Source organism: Hylobates moloch, unplaced genomic scaffold (genome assembly GCF_009828535.3).
Source record: "Hylobates moloch isolate HMO894 unplaced genomic scaffold, HMol_V3 SCAFFOLD_9, whole genome shotgun sequence".
In the NCBI taxonomy this organism is placed as follows: domain Eukaryota; kingdom Metazoa; phylum Chordata; class Mammalia; order Primates; family Hylobatidae; genus Hylobates; species Hylobates moloch.
Window position 1 is genome coordinate 105748280 of NW_026652284.1, and position 22386 is coordinate 105770665.

Below are 22386 nucleotides of genomic sequence, written 5' to 3' on the forward strand. Positions count from 1 at the left end.
TCATGCGTGATCAGTGGTGATTCTGGCTTTCAGGCCTCATCATAAATGCACCAGAGGAGCTTGTGAATGGCATCACTTGGTAGAGACCTTTTAATATGGGAAGAATGACTTCCTAATTACCACCCTATTTATTTAGATATTTGTATTTGTCGATTTGGAGTTTCATAGTACAGGCTTTTTGTTTTTTTTTTCAATTCTCACATATAGCAAGTCTTTAACGAATATTTATTGACTAAATGAATACTGTTCAAAATCAAGGCACGCCCATACCTGATAATCTCCCCCATTTGGGTCTGGCTGGATGATCCGAAAGTACTTTCCACATATTTATACTTCCTCATTTCCATTAAGAACTGTGTAGGGGAGGAGGCCAGGCTCAGTGGCTCACACCTGTAATCCCAGCACTTTAGGAGGCTGAGACGGGAGGATTGCTTGAGCCCAGGAGTTCGAGACCAACCTGGGCAACATGATGAAACCCCATCTCCACAACAAAACTAAACTGTGTAGGAGAGGAAAACCAGGCCTTTATTACACCCATTTCACAGGTGAGACAACTGAGGCTCATAAAGAGCCACTGGCTTCCTCAAGTGAGTATCTGAAAAGTCCGAGGGAAGTTCAGTCCAGATTTTACCAGTAGGGAAGCCCTCCGCAAAGAAATGAAGACAATTTTAGCTGCCTTGTGCCTTGACCTGCCTGATCTCGGGCCTTGCCAAAGGTCCATGTCCATCTTCCCCGGCTTGCAGGCTGGGAGCCCCACAAGCCCCTGCTTTCCCCAACACCTCACCTCCCATTACCTCTCCAGGGCCAGACGTCTAACTCCAAAATCCGCGCCCTGCTCTCCAGCCCCTGTCTCTGTCTGAAGTCCAGTGTTCCCTCTCCATCTGTCATCTCAGGCTCTCCTTGTGGGTGACCCTCTGCCCCGGAGTGCATTTATTCTGTTGACACTTACTAAACCCCCCCGCCTTTTTTTTTTTTTTTTTTTTCTGAGATGGAGTCTTGCTCTGTTGCCCAGGCTGGAGTGCAGTGGCACGACCTCGGCTCCCCACAACCTGGACTTCCCGGGTTCAAGCGATTCTCGTGCCCCAGGCTCCAGAGTAGCTGGGACTACAGGTGCCCGCCACCACGCTTGGCTAATTTTTGTATTTTTAGTAGAGACGGGGTTTCACCATGTTGGCCAGGCTGGTCTCAAACTTCCAACCTCAAGTGATCCATCTGCCCGGCCTTTCCAGAGTGCTGGGATTATAGGTGTGAGCCACTGTGCTTGGCCTAAGTCCCTCTTTTATAATGGACACTGGGCTGGGGGCTGGATGAACACAAATGAACAAGACACAACCCCGGCCCTCTGGGAACACAGTTGTGTGGAAAGGGTCGTGAGAGATAGTTGGACAGAAGACTTGACAGCATTTGGTAAGACACTGAGATCTGACTGCAGGTGCTGGGGAAATCCAGATGGTGTTTTGAAGGATGAGTAAGAGTTCCTTTCCTTGGAAAAGGAAGAGAGGGAATTCCAGTGGGAGGGAACAGTGCAGGCTGAAGTGCAGAGATGTGAATTGACAGATAGACGAGTTTGGGGCCCTGCCAGGAGCTGGCATGGGTAGGACAGAGGGGAGGAGGCAAGAAAGGTGAGGCTTGGAAGGGAAGTGGGCCTGGAAGAGGGCCTACTTTTCCACACTGTGGTGTTTGGATTTTATCTGGGGGTGGGGTCCCTCCAAGGTTTTAGGTCAGTACCTTGTGTGATCACATTCGGATTTTAGGAAAGTGACTCGACAGCTGTGTGGGGGATGGATCAAGGGGATACAGGACATACTGTGTTTTGTGCATCACTGTGTCTCCAGTGCTTAGTGGGTGCTGACACCAAGTAGGGGGCTCAATGTTTGTTGAAGGGATGAATGAGTGGCTCCATTGAGAACTTACTGCAGGAATCCAGGGGAAGGTTGTGAACTAGGATTATGGGAGTGGAGAGAGGGCCGAACATGGGAAAGGGAGAGGGTTTCTATTAGACAGGGTCTGGGTAGGAAAATGGAACTCAGGCCAGGAAGTTCAGTGGAAAGAATTTATGTGGAAAACTAGTTACAAAGGCATAGAAAGGGCAGAAACAAAACAGAACAAAACATGGTGCTGGGGGCCACCCAGAGATTAGCAACATCTGGAAGCCGCTGCCACCCTACGGCTGGAGGGACAAAGGTGGCTTCACCTGCTCCCAGAAGCCAGAGTCCCTGGAGTGAGCTCGGACCATGAAGAAGGGGTTTCACGGGTTGAACTCCCCAGGAAGCTGACTCTGAGAGGCAGGCCAGCCTCCAAGAGGTTTATTAGGGGATTCCGTGGGAAGAGGGGGAGGAAGGAACAGGATTGGGCAGAGGAAAAAGCTGGGATGTGATGCAATTTTAGGAAGGCCTCACTTGACCCAATCTGGGACCTCTGAAGCTGGGATGCCTTGGACAGGTGGCCCAAGTTGGGACAAGGGGAACTTTATTCTTCCATGATCAGCAGTCACTGGATGTGGACCCTTGGGAAGGGAGTGTGACCTCCGGCAAAGTGGCTCTTCTCAGTCAAGGCAATTTCCAGAACAGCTCCTGATATGCACTCCCAGCAGCCAGGGAAACAGATCCTCCAGTTGGGCAGCAGGATCTGGGCAGCACATCGCAGCAGCCATGCGAGGGGCTGCCTCCTCTGGAGCCCCAGAGGAGGTGTGGCCGCTGCCTGAAGCAAATAGTAGCCTGGGCATTCTCTTTTTCCTCCTGCCTTCCAATCTCCCTCCTGGACCTCCCACTGGGCAAACTGGGCTGGAAGCCAATGGGCAAGTGAGCCTGGGAAGTAGCGCTCTCGAGGGCCAGCCCCAGGGAGCTGAACAGTGCGGGGTAGGGCCCAACACTGAGAGCTCACAGGTCTAGGGTGGGCTGTGGGAGAAAGGAAAAAGGCAGATTCAAAGGGGAGCCCGCGATGAGTGCCTGTGATCCTGGCCCCTGGGTGGGCAGAGCTGGGTGGATGGTGGCATGCCTTTCTCTCAGAAGAGGCAGAGAAGGAGGCACACACCTGGGAGGAAGATGCTCAGTGGCCATGCTGAGTTTGCCATTCACGTGCTGGAAGCTCAGTGGATCTTACATTCTGGCACGGAATAATCTTCAAAGACAAAAAAAATGTAGGTGGGGCCAGGCGTGGTGGCTCAAGCCTGTAATCCCAGCACTTTGGGAGGCTGAGGTGGGTGGATCACTTAAAGTCAGGAGTTTGAGACTAGCCTGGCCAACATGGTGAAACCTCGTCTCTACTACAAATAAAAAATGACCCGGGCACGGTGGCGGGCACCTGTAATCCCAGCTACTCGGGAGGCTGAGGCAGGAGAATCACTTGAACCTGGGAGGCAGAGGTTGCAGTGGGCCGAGATTGGGCCACCGCACTCTAGCCTAGGCGATGGAGGGAGACTGAAAACAAACAAACAAACAAACTCACTCTTCGGTGGGCTCTCCTCTGGGCACAGGACCAAGTGCAACATGGCTTTCAAGCCCTTCCCAACATTGTCCCGGGTGACCTCTGCAGGCTCAGCTCCCACCACCCTTATAGTTTCTCTGGCCTGCCAGCCCTGCCCTTCCGTACACCCCTTGCCTGGCCCGGCCTCCCACCATTCATACCCTCCCTTGAGCAGCTCCCTCATAGTCCCCACACATCTCCCAGGTCAAATGCCTTCTAGAGTCCTCCCTAACTCCTGTTTGCCCCTACAAATTGTAATCTCTCCTTCCAGTCACCATAAATGCTTAGGAGCTTGACCGCACCACCCCTTATGAGCTACTTAACCGCAGCAAGTAACTTCATCTTTCGTTCTTGCTTTTTTAAAATTTTTATTATTATTATTTTTTGTTTTTTGAGACTAAGTCTCGCTTTGTCCCCAAGGCTGGAGTGCAGTGGCGCGATCTCGGCTCACTGCAACCTCTGTCTCCCAGGTTCAAGTGATTCTCCCACCTCAGCCTCCCCAGCAGCTGGGATTACAGGCGCTCGCCACCACACCCAGCTAATTTTTGTACTTGTAGTAGAGACGGGGTTTCACCATGTTGGCCAGATTGGTCTTGAACTCCTGACCTCAGGTGATCCGCCCACCTCAGCCTCCCAAAGTGCTGGGATTACAGGCGTGAGCCACCACGCTTGGCGTAACTTCATCCTTCTAAGGCTTCAGTTTCTTCCCTGTGAAATGGAGCAAAAAATAACCCCATACTGTGGTTAGAAAACTGAAGTAATACATGTAAAGTGCAAAGAACAGTGTCCGACACATTGTAGGCCTCTATTCATGTTAGCTATTATTATTATTTTAATTTTCACCTTCTAATTCCCAGTGTTTAGCTCTTGGTAGATGCTTAATTAGTATTTGTTGAATGAATGGAGAATTAATAAGGAAAATGATTTATTCTTGGGGCTCGACCTGGTTTTAGAAAATTAAGTATTTAGCAGAAGTGCAAGGAAGGGCTCTCTGATAATAGTTATATTGTTGGGTGCCTAGGGACTCCAAACTAACCTGATTCACTCAAGAAAGAAAAATGACAGATTCCAAGTTGTTTCACGCACAACTTTCATGCTCACCCAAATCACACGGAATGAATGCATGCGCAGCACCAGGCAGGGCTGCCCAGGTGCAGGCGGTATCTCTGGCAGCGGCCAGAATGACTTCCACCGGCCTACCCACCTACCCAGGTTGGCACCCAGGCCCTAGACCCTGCGGCGTGTGTGGAGGCTGGGGAGGGAGTAGGAATCCGGCGGCAGCCACGTGGGCCCCTTCCGCCCGCTCCCCACATCCTTTGTTTCCCACCGGCCCTGGCTCAGGAAGCTCTTTCTGCGAGTCACCGCGAAGGGGCGGCCCGGGAGCCTGGAGAAGCTATTTCCGTGCAATCCGGGCGGGCGGCAGGCGCGGGGGGGTTGGGGGGGCGTGGAGGTGGAGGCAGCGCAGAAGGCCCAGTGTTTGCTTTTATTTCATCCAACAGAAGGTTCTATTTGTGGAAGCGAACAGACGCTAGGGATTAGAGCTGGGAGGGGGCAGGAAAAGGGAAAAAAAAAAAGCCACATCCACTACCACGCACAGGTCTTCCCCGGAACTACCGCGTGGGGGTGAATGACTGATTCTGGAATTCATCACCTCCCTATCCCCCTCCTTCCTCCGCTGCAGCCGGGCCTCTGCGGAGCCCACGGCTCCAACCAGAGCTCCCCAGGCGCTGGGCGGTAGGGGGATCCCCGGGGCGAAAGGCGTCGCCGCAGGGCTGCAGCGAGCGGCGGGTGCAGAGAACCGTGGTGCGCGCTCCCGCCCCGCGCCCGCAGCCCATTGTGCTTGCTGTGAATGAGGCGCGCGCACCAATCAGCGGTCGCTTCGCTCCCCGCGGCCCCGCCCCTCCCGCCCACTTCCTCGGACCCTTACGTCACGGGAACTTTTCCTCCGCCCCCTCCTTTGGCTTCTCCGCTGAGCTGGGGGCCTGCCGGAGGGCGCGCGCGCCGCATTCTGCCCAGCCCAGCCCAGCCTGGGGGGCGTGTGCGCGCGTCCAGGCCGGCCCGGGACGCACCACCTGCGCCCGAGCGCGCGCTGCCCGGAGCATCCCCAGCCCTCAGTCCACCCCCATTCCCCCCACCTCCTGCTCCCTCTCCCCTCCCCCCAGTCTCCTCCCTCCGCTCGGGAGACTGCTCGCCGGGCGGCGGGGCCGGAGTCGTCGCAGCCACCTCATTGCACAACCCGGCTTCCCAACTGTTTACACAGCCCGGCCTGTGAGTGTGTGTGTGTGTATACAGCGTGAGTCACCGGGAGGCGGAGGAGGTGGAGGAAAAGGAGAAGGAGGAGTGCACTGGCCGGGATCGGTGCAGCGCTCACACTCACTCACAGTCACTCTCTCTGAGCGCGTCTCGCTCCCTCTCATACACGCCCGGAGCCCAGGAGCGCGCAGGATCGCGAGCGCCGCGAAAAAGTTCTCCCGGCTTTTGCTCGAGACTCATCGCTTTGGGAAGTGCATTTGCTTCGTGGCTCCGCTGAGCCTGCTGAATCCTGTCCTCGCGGCTCGGGACCCCGGGATCGCTGGCCGCTGCCGCCGCCGCCTCTGCCTCCCGGACTGTCGGCAGCCTCGGCAACAATAGTGGCGGCCACCCCCAGCGAGGCTCCGGGAGCCCTTGCCTGCGGGGGTCCGGGGACTCCAGCTGGCCTCCGCCCCCCGGACGCACAGCCAGCGTGGTCCCCGCGTGCAACGCGAGCGCCGGGAAGCGGCTCCTGCTTTGCCCCTCGTGGGGGCCGAGCCAAGACCAGTCTGCAAACTCCATCCCGCCGGCTGGAAGAAGTCGCGGAGCCGGCGCCAAGCCCGCAGCGTCTTCCCGCGCGGATCCCGGGACTTAAAAAGCCGGGGCCACCCCGGCCCAGGACGGGATGCGGGTCGGTCCGGTGCGCTCTGCCATGAGCGGCGCCTCACAGCCCCGCGGCCCGGCCCTGCTGTTCCCAGCCGCCCGAGGCGTCCCGGCCAAACGCCTGCTGGACGCCGACGACGCGGCGGCCGTGGCGGCCAAGTGCCCGCGCCTCTCCGAGTGCACCAGCCCCCCGGACTACCTCAGCCCCCCCGGCTCGCCCTGCAGCCCGCAGCCCCCGCCTGCCGCTCCGGGGGCCGGCGGCGGCTCCGGGAGCGCGCCGGGGCCCAGCCGCATCGCCGACTACCTGCTGCTGCCCCTGGCCGAGCGCGAGCATGTGTCCCGGGCGCTGTGCATCCACACTGGCCGCGAGCTGCGCTGCAAGGTAGGTGCTCCCGGGCCAGGACCCGGCTGGGGTCGAGGGCGCGGGACGGGGTGGTAGGCAAAGGTGCTTGGGGTCCGGCCAACGCTTGGGCTGGGCACAGGGCGGATCAGTAGATTGGGTCAGATAAGACGCCATTTGACCAGGTTCACGTTTTTGTGGATTGAGGGGTTTCCCATGGAGTGGTATAATGGGGGCGCCTAGAGGAAGTGCAGTGTTCAGTGGCTTTATCTGTTCCTTTCCTTAGCGCCCAGTGTAGCGCGTGGCGTTCCATATAAGTTGTGGAATTGAAACGGATTCCAGGGCCATGCCATTCCCCTTCTCTCATTCTCCTCGCTCTCCACCTCCCCCCCACCCCGCCATGTCCTGGAAGGACGCCCCGCAGTAGGTGCCTCCTAGGAGCTTGGAGCAGCTGGCAGCTCTCTTGTCGGGCTTGCACGGCACCCGGGCTCAGTTGTAGGTGGTAAGGGGGCTGGAAGACTGTGTCCGGCTCCTTCCTTGCGGATTCCGAATTGAATCCGCGCTGGGACTAGAACACGCCCTCCCAAGGGAGCAGTCCCAGAGTCATCTACCCGAGGCGGAGGAATCTGCTCGGAGTAGAAATGTTGAAAAGCCCACACCGGCCAGGAACCCTCGCTTCGATTCACTTTATTTTCCAGCCAGCGATTTTGCTTTGAACATAGGGATCCCATCCAGGAGGAGGAGACACAGCTCCTAGAAACAGGATCCGCCGGGTCCGCCTCCTGCGCGGGTAGACGCAGAACGTCCCCACAGTCTACTTTATGCGAGCGTGACACCCCTGCTTGAGGCACCCCAGAGCACCCTCGGGCTGCTCCTTTTCACCCGAAAGATAGGATCACCCCCCAGTTAAGTCGCTTCTGGGTTTTCCGCAACTCACCTGACACTCCCAACACCCCGACCCCGTCCCGGGGCTCGCTGCTGCCACCTACTGCCCAACCCGAATGAAATTTCAAACGCATGATTAAGCCCAGTTTAATAGGGAGAAAAAAAAAAAAAACCTTTTCTTCTCCATGACTGGGGCTAAGAGCTGTTCTGGGACAAGCAGGTGTGTGTGTGTGGTGGGATGGGATGGGGTGGGAGGAGGGGGCAGCAGGGGATTTTTCTAGCTGGTGCCAGAGCAGCCAGGCCTCTTAGAGGTGGGGTGAGTCTGGCCATTGTGCAACCCCTTCCAGTTCCTCTGAGCAGATAATAGCTGAATCCAGATGGTGACAGCCCGTGTGTCACCGTTTCCAGTTGAGTCTAGGATATGAGTAACTGGACTAAACAAAAGGTCTTTAAAGAGACCAGCCTGCTTCCTAGAAGAGAGGAGATTGCTACTCATTTCTAGGGGTGGGGTCGGGTGTAGGGGGATAAACAAACAAGTGAAAAACCCATTCGCAGGATCCCATACCCCTCCTGTGAGAATTGTAACTCAAGGCTGCTTACACTTGAGTCGGACTGTGGGCAGGTTGCTTAAGGCTGCATTGTCCCAGCCTCCCCCTCCAAGTCATCTGTTCCTTCTGATTAATGACAGCTCTGCATGTTCTCTGGCCCCTGCTTCCCCTTGGAGGCTGCAGAGTCACCACATTCTGTGCCCTTTCTGTGTTGAGCACTTTGGGTCTGCAGGAGGCACGTGTACGTCCAGGGACTGCTTTTCAGCTCCTGGACAGGCCAGGGGCTTCCTTCTATCAGCCACTCAACTAGTGTGGCCTGCAAACAGGAAAGGGCCACAGAGGGTGGGGGGTTTGCTTAGCTCTCAGGGGCTGATGGAAGATGGGAACATGTACAGGAGACAGTTCTTTCAAATCATCTGTGTGAAAGCGGGTAACCCTCTGGGTATTTGCAAGTCTAGAGCTCTAGGTGTTACTGGTTTTAAAGGTGTCAGGGGCAGCTGGGGCTGCGTAAGGTAAGGTGGCAGAGGAAACGGAGTAGGTGAATGGAACTTACTCACATCCTAAGCCCAAAGGTTGAGAACTTCTGCTCAGCTCCCTCAGGGGTTTGGGAGGCTGCCTTTGCTTTTCTAGCCCCCTAAATGGGCCCCCTTCTCTCTACAGGTGTTTCCCATTAAACACTACCAGGACAAAATCAGGCCTTACATCCAGCTGCCATCGCACAGCAACATTACCGGCATTGTGGAAGTGATCCTTGGGGAAACCAAGGCCTACGTCTTCTTTGAGAAGGACTTTGGGGACATGCACTCCTATGTGCGAAGCCGGAAGAGGCTGCGGGAAGAGGAAGCCGCCCGGCTCTTCAAGCAGATTGTCTCCGCCGTCGCCCACTGCCACCAGTCAGCCATCGTGCTGGGGGACCTGAAGCTTAGGAAGTTCGTCTTCTCCACGGAGGAGAGGTGAGCGGCCGCCACAGCTTCTCCTGTGGCCTTTTGGAACCAAAGCGAAGGTGCAGGTTGTGTAGTCAGGTGCTGTGTGTTGGTGCAAAACAAAGTCAAGGGCTTATATGTCCCAGATTTAGTATTTAGAGCTTCTGTTCCTGAGGAGTCACAGCCAAGGTTGGTTTATTCTGCATTCTCTTGGACGGGGTCTGGGGACACCGTGGCGCTTCTGTGGGATGGCACGTGTTGACAGGGTGCCCTTCCTCTCCTACCCCAGGATCAGGTTCATTCCCCATTGTTGTCAGAAAGGTCAGTTGTCTGGGGTGCACGTATTAAACTGCCCTTTACAATATTGCCTTCTGAAGGAAGTGTTCAAATCTTCGCTTATGCCAAGTGCTGTTTTGTACCTGGAAGGTTTCACAGAGCTAGTGAGACTGTCATATATGCAGAATTCCGCCCTCTTGTTTCACACGGCATTCCTTTCCCATCCCAGGCCGGGTTCTCTGTAACGTCACATTCTCTGGTGACTTTTTAGACAGCTTGTTTGGATCCGTCTTCAGAAAATAGCCACATTGAATAGTAGATGGAAGTTGGTTAGGATGGCTTGCTAAATATAGATCATAGCTTACCTCATAAAGAACAAGATGAGCTTGATAAGAGAGTAATGAGGCATTAAGATTCAAAGCTGAGGTTTCAGCTAGAGAATTCAGGAAGCCGCATGAGATAGACCACACTTGATTTTAAGAGCCAGCCACATCCCTTGTGGAAAGATTACGAGCAGTAAGGCTGTAACATTGTAGAGGTGAGAGTGAGTTAGTTTGTTGTAAGAAGTGGGCTTATCTCACCTGTGCATTTTTACCTTTGACTCCAGAGCATACGAAACAGTACAGGGTTGAGCTGTCATAAAGCATGACTTTGTATCTGACCTCGCAATAATTATTGGAACACACTGATTAGCAAAGAAAAGCAAACTGTTTGCAATGAAGAAGTTTGTAATTCCTGGAACATGCTCCTTTGATATGGTGATGCATTTTCTGAAACATGCCTTACACACCTCCTTACTAGCTTTTGAAATCTGCATTGCACAGGAGAATATCATGGGCATGGGGTTTGGCAACCCGGGGGTTAAGCAATGTCAGGCTGACGCTAGTCGTGTAACCAGCACAGGTGCAGGGTTTTAGTGCTGTAGCAGCCAATCAGGGACAGACAGTGTGGGTTGAGTCATATTTTCCGTTTACAGAACCAATGGGTATTTTACATAACGACAGGGAGGTCACGCTGAGGACATACTGAAGTTAGCACATGTATACTACACTCCAGGGAACAGGAAGGCAGGAAAAAAAAAAAAAAGCAGACCTTTGAGAGGAAAAGGAATTGACCCATCAGCCAGTACCAAATGTTTGCATTTAACTTCACAAGTGACTTACTGAAACAGGGCTATTTCAGAGAAGCAGGCAGAGACAGGGTGTCACCGGATATTAGAGCTTCCCCACCACATGGCTTTGAGTTTTGGGGGATCCAGGAGACTTGGGTGGCTGGTTCTGAATAAGGAGGCACCTGCAGCTTCATAAGAGAGCCTTTGACTGAAGGTGTTTTCGACTTTAGTTGTTACCTGAATAGAGACCCCCCTGTAGAATACATATGCTCACATGTTGATGTGCCATCCCAGGGGGCGTGTGTGTCCCTATGTAGGAATTTCAGGGGCCCTGCATCCCTGAAATCCATCAGCCACTTTTGTTTGCTCGCATAACCTCTCTGTCCAGGCAAAGTGTTCTTTGCAATTAAACACCCCAATAAATGTAATTAACATTCCTTGCAACTTTCCCACTCGAATTGTTGCAGCCTGGGCCCAGGTGGACAAAGTTCTCTCCATGTGCATGTATCAGTGTGGGCACCAGCGCTGATGACCTGTGTGCAATAGCAGTGACTTTCGGCTCCGTGTTCTGTAATGCAGTGTGGGTCCAGGTAGCCCCGGCAGTCATAAGAGAGAAGATGGGTTCGTAGGATGCTCAGGCCCTCCCTGAAGAAGTAGGATATGCTGCTTTTCCCTGATAGCTTTTGTAGAGAATGCAGCATTCTGAGACAGGCTCCCAGTTCTGCAATGGGAACTCAGTAAATTGCGTAACTCCTATTAGGATATCTCTTGTAAGCTCTAGCATTATGAATACTATTTGGGGCTTTGCATCATACCCTCCACCCCAGGCGCTCTGTCGATACTTTGCAAACATTTATTGCAGTTCGTGTTGGTTTGTGAAATCACGAGCCCTCGGTAGTTGCAGGGCACTGCTTATTGGACGAAGGGGTAAATAGCATTCCTGGAGCCTTTGCTGTTAGTGCCTGTGGGCGCTGTTATTGGGAAGGCTTTGTTTTTCATAGCAGCTGGTGTGGAAATAATGGCTTGGTTCCTCTCCCTTGCAGAACTCAGCTTAGACTAGAAAGTCTAGAAGACACACACATAATCAAGGGGGAAGATGATGCTTTGTCAGACAAACATGGCTGCCCAGCCTACGTGAGCCCTGAGATCCTCAACACCACTGGGACCTACTCCGGAAAGGCTGCGGACGTTTGGAGCCTGGGGGTGATGCTCTACACCCTTCTGGTTGGACGATACCCCTTCCATGACTCAGACCCCAGTGCCCTTTTCTCCAAAATTCGGCGTGGACAGTTCTGCATTCCTGAACACATTTCCCCCAAAGCCAGGTGCCTCATTCGCAGCCTCTTGAGACGGGAGCCCTCCGAGAGACTCACTGCCCCCGAGATCCTACTGCACCCCTGGTTTGAGTCTGTCTTGGAACCTGGGTACGTCGACTCAGAAACAGGAACTTCAGACCAGATCGTTCCAGAGTACCAGGAGGACAGTGACATTAGTTCCTTCTTCTGCTAATCCCAAAAACCTCAGAAACCTCAATTCTTACACCTGGCATTTCCATTTCTAAAGATGGACAGGCCCTTTGGCGTGGTACCAGCCAGATAATGACTGCATCAGGATGAAAGCTGCTGAACTCGGCATGGCGCCTCCTCTTCTCTGTTGGGATGAGTGACTTTATTGATTTGAGCAGCATACGCTGTGATTGGCTGCCCTGCAAAATTGTTTCCCTTAAGGAACCCTCGCCAACTATCTCTGCTGGATTTGGGAGTTCCGCATCTTTTATGGAGGGCAAAGAGTATGGACATCTTACACCCGGTGGTCAAGTGTGTAATAAACTTGAGCATTCGAATGGGAGAAAAAGCAAATTGCACAACGACATATTTTGGGTCATAACCGTATTTTTAACAGGGTGACAAATTGGGCCAATAAATCTGCCATCTTTGAACTCATCTTTGGTGGCTAGACATGCTACCGCAGCTTCTCTGATGGGAAAGTTCCTTTTTTGGCTTAACACTCACCCTTTCTTCACACTCACATTTACCAATGACTCTGCTCCGTTTTTGGAGCAGACTGTTTAAAGTTGCTCAGGAGCCTGACGGAACCATGAACCCAGACTCTCCTCTGTTTCCTGCCAAGACCTCATCTGCACTAATGCCTTCTCCCTGACCTTGACACTTTGCCCCTTTAGCTATAAAAGCACTTACCAGCTGAACGTGGAACAGTATCACAAAAGATTCCATCTCCCAACGATTTCAGAACTCTGAGCTCAGACAGAGAGACTCCAGATTTTAAAAAATAATTTGAGTGCTTGGAAACTATTAGCTTTTTAAGTTCCTTCCAAATATGTTAGTACCTACCCTTTACTTTTTCCCCAAGACCATCCCAGGGTGGAGTGTTCTGTCTAGGAGAAGAAAGATAAGGAGGCTCCCACCCACCTCTCCCAAGAGCAGACATTAAACATCTTTGTGCTTTGAAGAGAGTGAATTTTGGATAGTCTTGTGATTCTCAAACTCACTTCCAGAATTATACTTTAACCCCTCCCAGATATGGTCCGCCTCTGGCATTGTGTGTGCATCTGCAGTTTTGCATGATGGGTTGTTAATATTTCAAATGTGTGGTTTATGAATACGTCTGTATAATCGGCTTCTGGAGTGAAACAGCAAACCCCAAATCTTCAAAGTTGGAAGGAACTTTAAAAATCATCCGGTCCAATCTCTTTCCTCCTTCTGCCACCTCCCAAGGCAGAAATCCCCTTTTCAGCTTCTTTTGTAGGTGGGAATCTGGCCTCTGTTAGATATATCCAGAGATGGAAACTCACTCCCCTACAAAAGATAGAGCTTAATGGAGAAATTGCAACTTTCATTAAAAAACAAGTTCAGATGAAATATCAGTAACTGTCTTGGACAGTGCTGAAATCAGGTGGTTAAACGGGTAAACAAAATATACTGTATTTTGAGAAATGGCACAAAAACAGGCAGTCATCTTTAAGGGCTACGCCTAGGCAAACTACTAACATGCATTGTGAGAATGCCGTGTATACCTCACGTACTGTGTACTTTGTACATATATTTTACCTTTTATACCTATGTTCGATTTTGTTTTGTTTTGTTTTGTTCTGGCTTTGAGGCTTGTTTTGTTGTCTGTGTCTGTCTGAATAACCTGCGTGTCTAAAACCACGTGAAATGTGAATGATTATTGGCAATATTACCTTGACAGAATCATGGGACTTTGAGAAGAGGGAGGACAGAGGCCTCTGTCGCACTAACGCTCTCGTGGTTGCTCGACTGTTGTATCTGTGATACATTATCCGACTAAGGACTCTGGGCTGGCAGGGGCTTCTGTCGGGAAAGCTAGAAACACTAGGTTCTTCCTGTACATATGTGTATATATGTGAACAGTGAGATGGCCGTTTCTGACTTGTAGAGAAATTTTAATAAACCTGGTTTCGTAAATAGGTGTGGTGAATTTCTTTCGAGCTCAATCTGCTTTGCCTTTTGCAATTTCATGCAGAGGTTGCAAAGGTCTCTGGCCTCAGGGCTTATAGTCTAGTTGGGGGTGGGCAGCAACGGGAAGGTGGAAGAGTAGAGATGATGAGGATCATCAATGACCTTTGGCAGACTTGAACCCATTTGCTTTTTTCATTTCAGTGGGCAAATTTATTTTGATGAATAAAGCCCATTGGGTGTTGATGCGTGCTTTGTGTTGAATTTAGACTCGGGAAACATTTTTTATTTTTTATACTCTCATAGCAGAATCAAGAAACGTTTGAAGACGAGCATTCATAAATTAACCTTGAGTTGTAAAAATCAGCTTGTCTTTTTTGGGCCATGGACCCTTGAGAATTTGATAAAGCTATGACCACTCTTGAGAACGGTGTCACATGTATAAAACAAAATTTTGTTATCATTGCAGAGGTTCACACAGATCTCTGGAGGCATCATGGGACTTCGGATTGTGAACCAATCCCCCTTCATTAGACTTAATTAAAATGGCTAAGCAAGCCATTTTCTTTTTTTATTTTTTGAGACGGAGTCTCGCTCTGTTGCCCTGGGAGTGCAGTGGCGCAATCTCGGCTCAATGCAACCTCTGTCTCCCAGGTTCAAGTGATTCTCCTGTCTTTGGCCTCCTGAGTAGCCGGGACTACAGGCGCCCGCCAGCATGCCCGGCTAATTTTTGTATTTTTAATAGAAACGGGGTTTCACCATATTGGCCAGGCTGGTCTGGAACTCCTGACCTCCTGATCCACCCACCTTGGCCTCCCAAAGTGCTGGGATTGCAGGCGTGAGCCGCTGCACCCGGCCAAGCAAGGCATTTTCTTTCTTGTACTTCTTTCTTTCTATAAGTGTGAAAATGGAAATGGAAGCAAGGAAAATACTAAGGTGACATTAATTTGAATCACAAAAGTAGAGAAAGGAAAAGGGTTTTTTATTGTTTATAGCTTAACTATTTATAGCTTCACTTCAGAGTCTAGTCTAAATGAAGTAAATTTGTATCCGGATTGATTTTTTAAAATACTTCACATTGTAAAGTGTAACAACAGAAAAATGCACATGTAAGTGTGTAGCTCAGTGAATTTTCACAAACAACACACAGGCATAACCAATAGATCTAGAAAGCAAAACACTGGGAAGTCCTCAGGAACCTCTGCCTGCCCTTTTCAATTTTTGCCTGGTGCCTGCTCTAAGCGTAACCACTATGGGATGGAATTTTAATTCTAACCTGTATAAGTTAGGATGAGGACCAACTCATCAACTCTGGACTCACATGAAGAGGCGGACAGAAGTTAGTGATGACACAATTACCCTTTTTTAGGACTCAGGCTGAGATCAGCCAGGAAAGCAGACGTATGACACTGAAGTTAGAGCAGTTCAGGCCTTGTGACCCAGGAACTTAAGAAATGTAAAAATCATCTCAGAAGCAACGTGGGAAATGGCCAAATGCCTGGGTAGCTTAGGAACTCGGAAGTTGGGGATTGGTCTCTGGCCATCCCATGAATAGGACTTTAAACCCCAAAGTTCCTGAAGCAGGCCTCACAACAGACCTTGTTGCCTGCTCCAGCGAACCCAGACGAGGCTCAGCGTGACTTCTTGGGCATTCAGGATGCTAATACCATGGACTTCACCGAGGTTTTAATCTAAGGATTTCAAAAGACTTTGCAAGCAATTAAGGTTATAACACCTCTTTGTACTGTTGCATGCACCAGATGGACAGAAATATGGGTCAGGATTGGCTGGGATGACATGTGATACCACAAATCCATACATTTAATCTCTTCTAAGGTTGGAACAAATCTGGGGCAATTGCAACCCCTTCAATTATACAAGGTCAGAATGAGTGTGCTGAAAAGCTGGCTGCTTTTATTTTCCCTTGTGTCCTCAACATACTTGTCATTTGAGGAAGTCATCCAAGTAACATCTCAATAACCTCTTATTCGTGTCATATTTTCTGGAAGTTTCTCCTCTCCTCCCCAGGGAGTCACAGCACATGAGTGAAATAGGCAAGTCAAATATTTCCCTGAAGTTGAAAAAACTGAGGCTCAAACATCTTTCAGTAGCTACTCAGGAGTAAGCAGCTCAGAGCTGGGATATGAACTCGGGTCTTTGGATTCCATGCCCAATGTTGTTGCTGTGTCTACACACCACCACACAAAGTCTCCTGGTAAGAATAATGATGAGAGAAAGTGGTTCAAGACAAATACAAATACTGAATTTTTAGCTCCACAAATGTCTTCAAATGACCCAGTATGTCAATTATAAATGTGTAGGCATTATGGAAGATGAGCAATCCATTATTCATTCAACAAACATTTACGGGGCACCTACCATGTGCCAGACATTGTGGTAGACCCTTGGGAAATAGATGACTGAGGCTCAGTTCTGGCTCACTGAATGGAAAGCTCCAAGAAGTCAGGGAATGTGACAGTCTTATTCTCCCCTGGCTCCTCAGCACCAGCACAGTGCCTTCCACAAGAAATTTGTCAAAAGCCAACATGGGCTGGGTGTGGTGGGTCACACCTGTAATCTCAGCACTAGCGCTTTGGGAGGCCAAGGCAGGAAGATCATCTGAGGCCAGTTGGAGACCACCCTGGGCAACAACAAAACCTCATCTCTATTATTTATATATATATATATATACACACACACACACACACACACACGTGTGTATATATATATACACATATATATTATACATAATATATATTATATACATATGTATATGCATGCCAATTGGATGGATAGGTGGGTGGGTGGATGGATGGATGGATGGATGAGTGGACTGGTAGGTGGATGAATGGCTGTCCCCTAGCAGCTGAGTCTAATGGACCTCGAAGTCAAAGAGCCAAGGGCACAGAAGTGGAAGTCTTGTGACTAGGATCTCTTCCTAGTTCCAAAGTTTTTTGCTGTATGACTGTGAATGGGCAGTCTGCCTGGTTCTTATTTGCTCATCTATTTTTAATTTTTAATTTTTTGAGATGGAGTCTCACTCTTTTCCCAGGCTAGAGTGCAGTGGCATGATCTCAGCTCACTGCAACCTCTGCCTCCCTGGTTCAAGTGATTCTTTTGCCTCAGTCTCCCTAGTAGCTGGGATTACAGGCACCCACCACCACACCCAGCTAATTTTTGTAATTTTAGTAGAGACAGGGTTTTATCATGTTGGCCAGGCTGGTCTCAAACTCCTGACCTCAAGTGATCTGCCCGTCTCGGCCTCCCAAAGTGCTGGGATTACAGGCATGAGCCATTCTGCCCAACCAAGTGCCACATACTTTCAAATGACCAGATCTCTACCAGATCTTGTGTGAACTCAGAGCAAGATCTCACTTATCACTAAGGGGATGACCCAAAGCCATTCATGAAGCATACACCTCCATGATCCAAATAGCTCCCACCAGGCCCCATCTCCAACATTGGAGATTACAATTCAACATGAGATTTTCACGGGGACAAATATCCAAACCATATCAGGCATTGCAGCAATGAAGATTATGGAGTTGGCTTTTCAGCATGGCTTTGACTGGGAAAAGGAGGATCCCCACCACCCCCCAAAAAGAGGAGCAGGATTTCATTACTAACTCCTGGCAACTGCCCACATCAGATTTCAGTTGATTCTCTAATGATTTGATTGCAGTCAACAACTTAGTGGTCCTAGAAGCATTACCTCTCAATCCTGCTAGATGTTTTGCAGTATGCATCTTATTCTACCCTCTCAGCAACCCTGTGAAGAGGATGCTTTGTCCGCATCGACCAGATGTTGGTGCTGAGATCCAGAGGCTGAAGAATTTGCCCAAGATCACACAGCTAATGAGTGGGTGGGTGAAACTCTAACCCTGGAATGCAAAACTTTAGATCTTTGCCTTTTTCTGCCCTGTGCTTTCCACATTGGGTCTGATGTGCTAGACCAGCAACATGATGTCTTCTTTTTGGAGCAGCCATTTTGCTGGGAGATTTTTTACTAAGGAGAGTACAGCATGCTGGGTCAGCCTTGATTTCTGTGTATGATTTCTACCAGTGGAGAGACGCCAAGAGAGTGATCACGATGCACTAAGGGCCCTGCTAAGTGCCTCACATAAATTATTAGCAAGTGATAACCTCACAGCACCCCTTGACCCAGTACTGTTATCATCCCCCTTTTGTAGCTTAAGACACTTAGAGACACTGAGGCTCAGAGAGGGTAGGTGGTTTGCCCAAAGTTACACAGCACAGCGTTCATTTTCTACCCTTAACGTGAAGGCTTACTGCTCTTTGTTTTTAGAACTGGGAGCGGAGTGCATAAATAATTTAGTGCTAAGTGCAATATGGTGTCCTGCAACAGAGAAAAGGACATTATTGGAAAAATGAGTGAAGTCAGAATGAAGTCTGGAGTTCAATAATAATGCATTAATGTTGGTTTCTTAGTTATGATAAATGTACCATGGTAATGTAAAATGGTAGCCTTAGAAGAAACTGAATGAGGTGTATATATATATAGGCACTCCCTGTACCATCTTTGCAACTTTTCTTTAAAAATTATTCCAAAATAGAAAGTTTATTTTTCAATTAATTTATTCTTTTTGAGATGGAGTCTAGCCCTGTTGTCCAGCCTGGAGTGCAATGGCATGATCTCGGCTCACCGCAGCCTCTGCCTCCCAGGTTCAAGTGATTCTCCTGCCTCAGCCTCCCAAGTAGCTGGGATTACAGGTGCCTACCACTATGCCCGGCTAATTTTTGTATCTTCAGTAGAGACGGGGTTTCACCATGTTGGCCAGGCTGGTCTCAAACTCCTGACCTCAGGTAATCCACTTGCTTCGGCTTCCCAAGGTGCTGGGATTACAGGCGTGAGCCACTGCGCCTGGCCAAAAGTTTATTTGTAAAAAGATATTTAGTTTGCGCTTCTCCCTTTTTCAGCCAGGGGAAACTAAGGCTGAGACTGGGGAAATTAATAGCCAAGTAGCTGTAAGCTACTCCTGACTCAGCACCCTCAGGCCTTCACCTGAAGCTCGAGCTTCCTGGGTGCCTCTTGGTGTGATCTGAGTGACCTTCTAGAACGTGGCATGAGATGAGTGTATGCATGGTGCTTCCATGGAATGTGTCAGAAACTTTTCTCGACATGGGACATGGCATTTTGAAAAATCAGCTCATAGGTCTGACCTTTGGATCAGTGACCACATGAGTGTCTCCATCAGCTTCGTCATGCAGTCATCACTCTCGGTCTCGGTCAGCCACAGGACAGGGAGCCAGTCTGAGGGATGTGCCATGCACTCATGCATTTTCATGCCATGCCTCATTAGCTAGGAGACAGCAGGAGCAAGTTGGGAAAAATGTCTCTGCCAGCAGGGCCTGGCCTCAGTTTGAAGAGGAAGGGATTTAGGGGTTAGGGCTTGAGTACCCGCCAAAATAATTTCTCATCCAAGCTCCAGTCCAAGAGGTTGTGTGGTCTGGGAGGTGGAGACACCATGCAAAAAGCTCCCCGCTTCACCAGGAGGGCTGCTCTGTGATGAGGCAGATGGGGCCAGGAAGCAGGTTAGTTTACACTCCTCCCATTTTACAGATGGGGAGCTGAGTTTGAGAGAGGGGAAAGAACAGCCAATGTGCGGCCAGTGCTCATTTTGTATTTGTACTTTTGTTGCTCTGTAGCTGGTGTTTAAGCTGGGTTCTCAATTCCTGATGATTGACATCTTTTTTCACTTCTACACTGCAGAACAGAATTGGTGGGTGACATTTCATAGGCAGCCCCCTAACGCTCAGTCTGTCTCAGACACCCTGCTGGATGGCCTGTGCCTACTGGGAGCGGAGAAAAGAAATAATGACAATAATAACGATGATAGGAACCCCCATGAATTAAGTACTTGCTATTTGTCCAACCCTGCCTTTGGTACTTTGAAAGCATGTCTCATTTAATTCTCACAACAACTCTGTGGGGAAGATATTCTTATCTGCCCCATTTTACAGGTAAGTACATGAAAGCCAAGAAAGTTTAAGTAACTTGCTCAAGGCCAGGCATGATGGCTCATGCTTGTAATCCCAGCACTTTGGGAGGCCAAGGCAGGCGGATCATCTGATGTCAGGAGTTTGAGACCAGCCCGACCGACACGGTGAAACCCTTTCTCTACTAAAACTACAAAAATTAGCCAGGCATGGTGGTGCATGCCTGTAATCTCAGCTACTCAGGAGGCCTGAGGCAGGAGAATCACTTGAACCCAGGAGGCGGAGGTTGCAGTGAGCCAAGATCGTGCCACTGCACTCCAGCCTGGGTGACAGAGCGAGACTCCATCTCAAAAAAAAAAAAAAAAAAAGAAAGAAATGGAGTCTTGCTCTGTCACCCAGGCTGGAGTGCAGTGGTATAATCTCGGCTCAGTGCAGTCTCTGCCTCATGGGTTCGAGTGATTCTCCTGCCTCAGCCTTCAGCCTCCCGAGTTGCTGTGACCACAGGTGCACGCTACCAGGCCAGGCTAATTTTTTGTATAGACAGGATTTTTCCATGTTGCCCAGGCTGGTCTTGAACTCCTGAGCTCAAGCAGTCTGCCTGCGTCAGCCTCCAAAAGTGCTAGGATTACAGGTGTGAGCCACTGCGCCTGGCCAACGTCCACCTTTCGTATTATATTCCCACAATTAAAGTCTTATCTTGTCAGTGTCTCTGGGTGGAGACCCTTACCTCTTTTGGAGGAAAATGCCAACACCTCAAGGAGCTGGCAGTAAAGAGCAAGGATCTTGAACTTTAGGGCTAGAGAGACCTGGTATCAAATCCCAGCTCTATTGCTGTTAATCAGCTGTGTGACCCAGACAAGTCACGTGACCTCTCCATGCCTCAGGCGTGGTAATAACTGAAATGCCAGGAATACTATCTACCCCGTACAGCTGCGGCTGTGAGGATTACATGAGTAATGCATAGTCCAAGGTGCCACATAGTAGGCTTGAAATTCAGACAAATTCCTTACAAGTGGGAAGAACCCAGCTGGGAAGTCAGACAGACCCGGATTTGAATCCCAGACTAGCTCGTTCTTTGCTCTGTGACCTTCAGCAAGTTGCAACATCTCTCTGGCCCATTATTGTCTCATCCATAAAATGAGAACCTAGTAATGGGTGTTCTGCAGGGCTCTGGGGCTGCGGGCAGCATTGGTGATAAAACACGCTGAGGGCCTGCTTTGGAGGGGGTGCTCATCTGGGATTGCAGTCAGAGATCAGTGTCCTTGTCATAATTATGCATTTTCCCCTCTCTCCTTTGTCTCCCCTGCTCTTTCTCCGCTGCTGTGCAGGTTTGCGGAGGCCAGTGTTGACTGTTCCACAATGGCTTGGAGGGGAGGACAGTGGCAGGGAGCAGAGCGGTGCCCAGGAGCCACCAAACCATGGCAGTCAGGCAGCCTTCTAGCCTCCTGCTGCCCGAGAGTCAGCTGACCTTGATCTTAGTTCAGGGGAGCTGAGAGCAGTCTGCCTTCTCTGACCTTATCCAGCCATCAGCACCTCCCGTGCTCAGAAACTCCTCTTGTGGGGAGAAGTGGTTAAGTGAGAGGGCTGGAGTCACAGAGGCCCTAAGTTTGAAGTGTAGCTTTAGAACTCACCTGCTGAGGAAATGAACTGCTTCATCCTCACTTGTCTTATCTGTAAAATGGGTGGTAAGAATTCCTGCCTCCTGAGATCATTTCGCAGTTTAAATCGGATCATACCTGTAAAATATTTCCCACACTCCTGACACATACAAAGTGCTCAGTGAATGTTGGCTATCAAGAGTTTGGGTCAAAGAAGGTCAAAATCAACGAGTCGATTCATTACAAATGTGCTAAACTGTGCTTCTCGTAAGTAGGGCTGGGGGATCTTGTTAAGATGAGCATTCTGTTCATCAGGGCTGAAGTGGGGCCAGAGACTCTGCATTTCCAGCCAGTTCCTGGGTGAGGCCGATGCTGCTGGCGTTCAGACAACAATTAGAACAGCCCAGGGTTGAAACCGCTCCCTCCTTCTCTCCTTTCCTCCCTTCCTTCCTCCCTTCCTTCCTCCCTTCCTTCCTCCCTTCCTTCCTTCCTTCCTTCCTTCCTTCCTTCCTTCCTTCCTTCCTTCCTTCCTTCCAGGGTCCAGAGTGCAGTGGCGTGATCACAGCTCACCTCAGTCTCAACCTCCTGGTCTCAAGCAATCTTCCCACCTCACCCTCCCAAGCAGCTGGGACCACAGGCCTGCATCACTACACTCAGCAAATTTTTGTATTTTTTGTAGAGATGGGGTTTCGCCATGTTGCCAGGCTGGTCTCTAACTCCTGGGCTCAAGCGATTAGACTGCCTCAGCCTCCCAAAGCACTGGGATTACAGGCGTGAGTCACAGAGCCCAGCAAAACCCATTTTCAAACAATGACCTGTTAAGGCTTGGTTCTGATGAGCTAATTCCTGAAAATCGGTATATTCGGGGTAAATCCAGGAGAAGGGGAGTGGAGAGGAGCTGGTATGATTGAGTAGCTGCTCGGCGTTGGCATTGTTGAATGAATTATCTCCTG

The 22386-nt window shown here is 50.2% G+C and overlaps 1 protein-coding gene across 1 annotated transcript; it reads left to right on the plus strand.

Moving 5' to 3' along the window:
• Positions 1-5470: 5470 nt before the first annotated feature.
• On the plus strand, positions 5471-13886 carry TRIB1 (tribbles pseudokinase 1). Its single transcript, XM_032760415.2, has 3 exons — positions 5471-6739; positions 8791-9083; positions 11484-13886. The coding sequence occupies exons 1-3, from the start codon at positions 6380-6382 to the stop codon at positions 11947-11949; spliced, it is 1119 nt and encodes a 372-aa protein (XP_032616306.1). The 5' UTR covers positions 5471-6379; the 3' UTR covers positions 11950-13886.
• The last annotated feature ends 8500 nt before the right edge of the window (positions 13887-22386 follow it).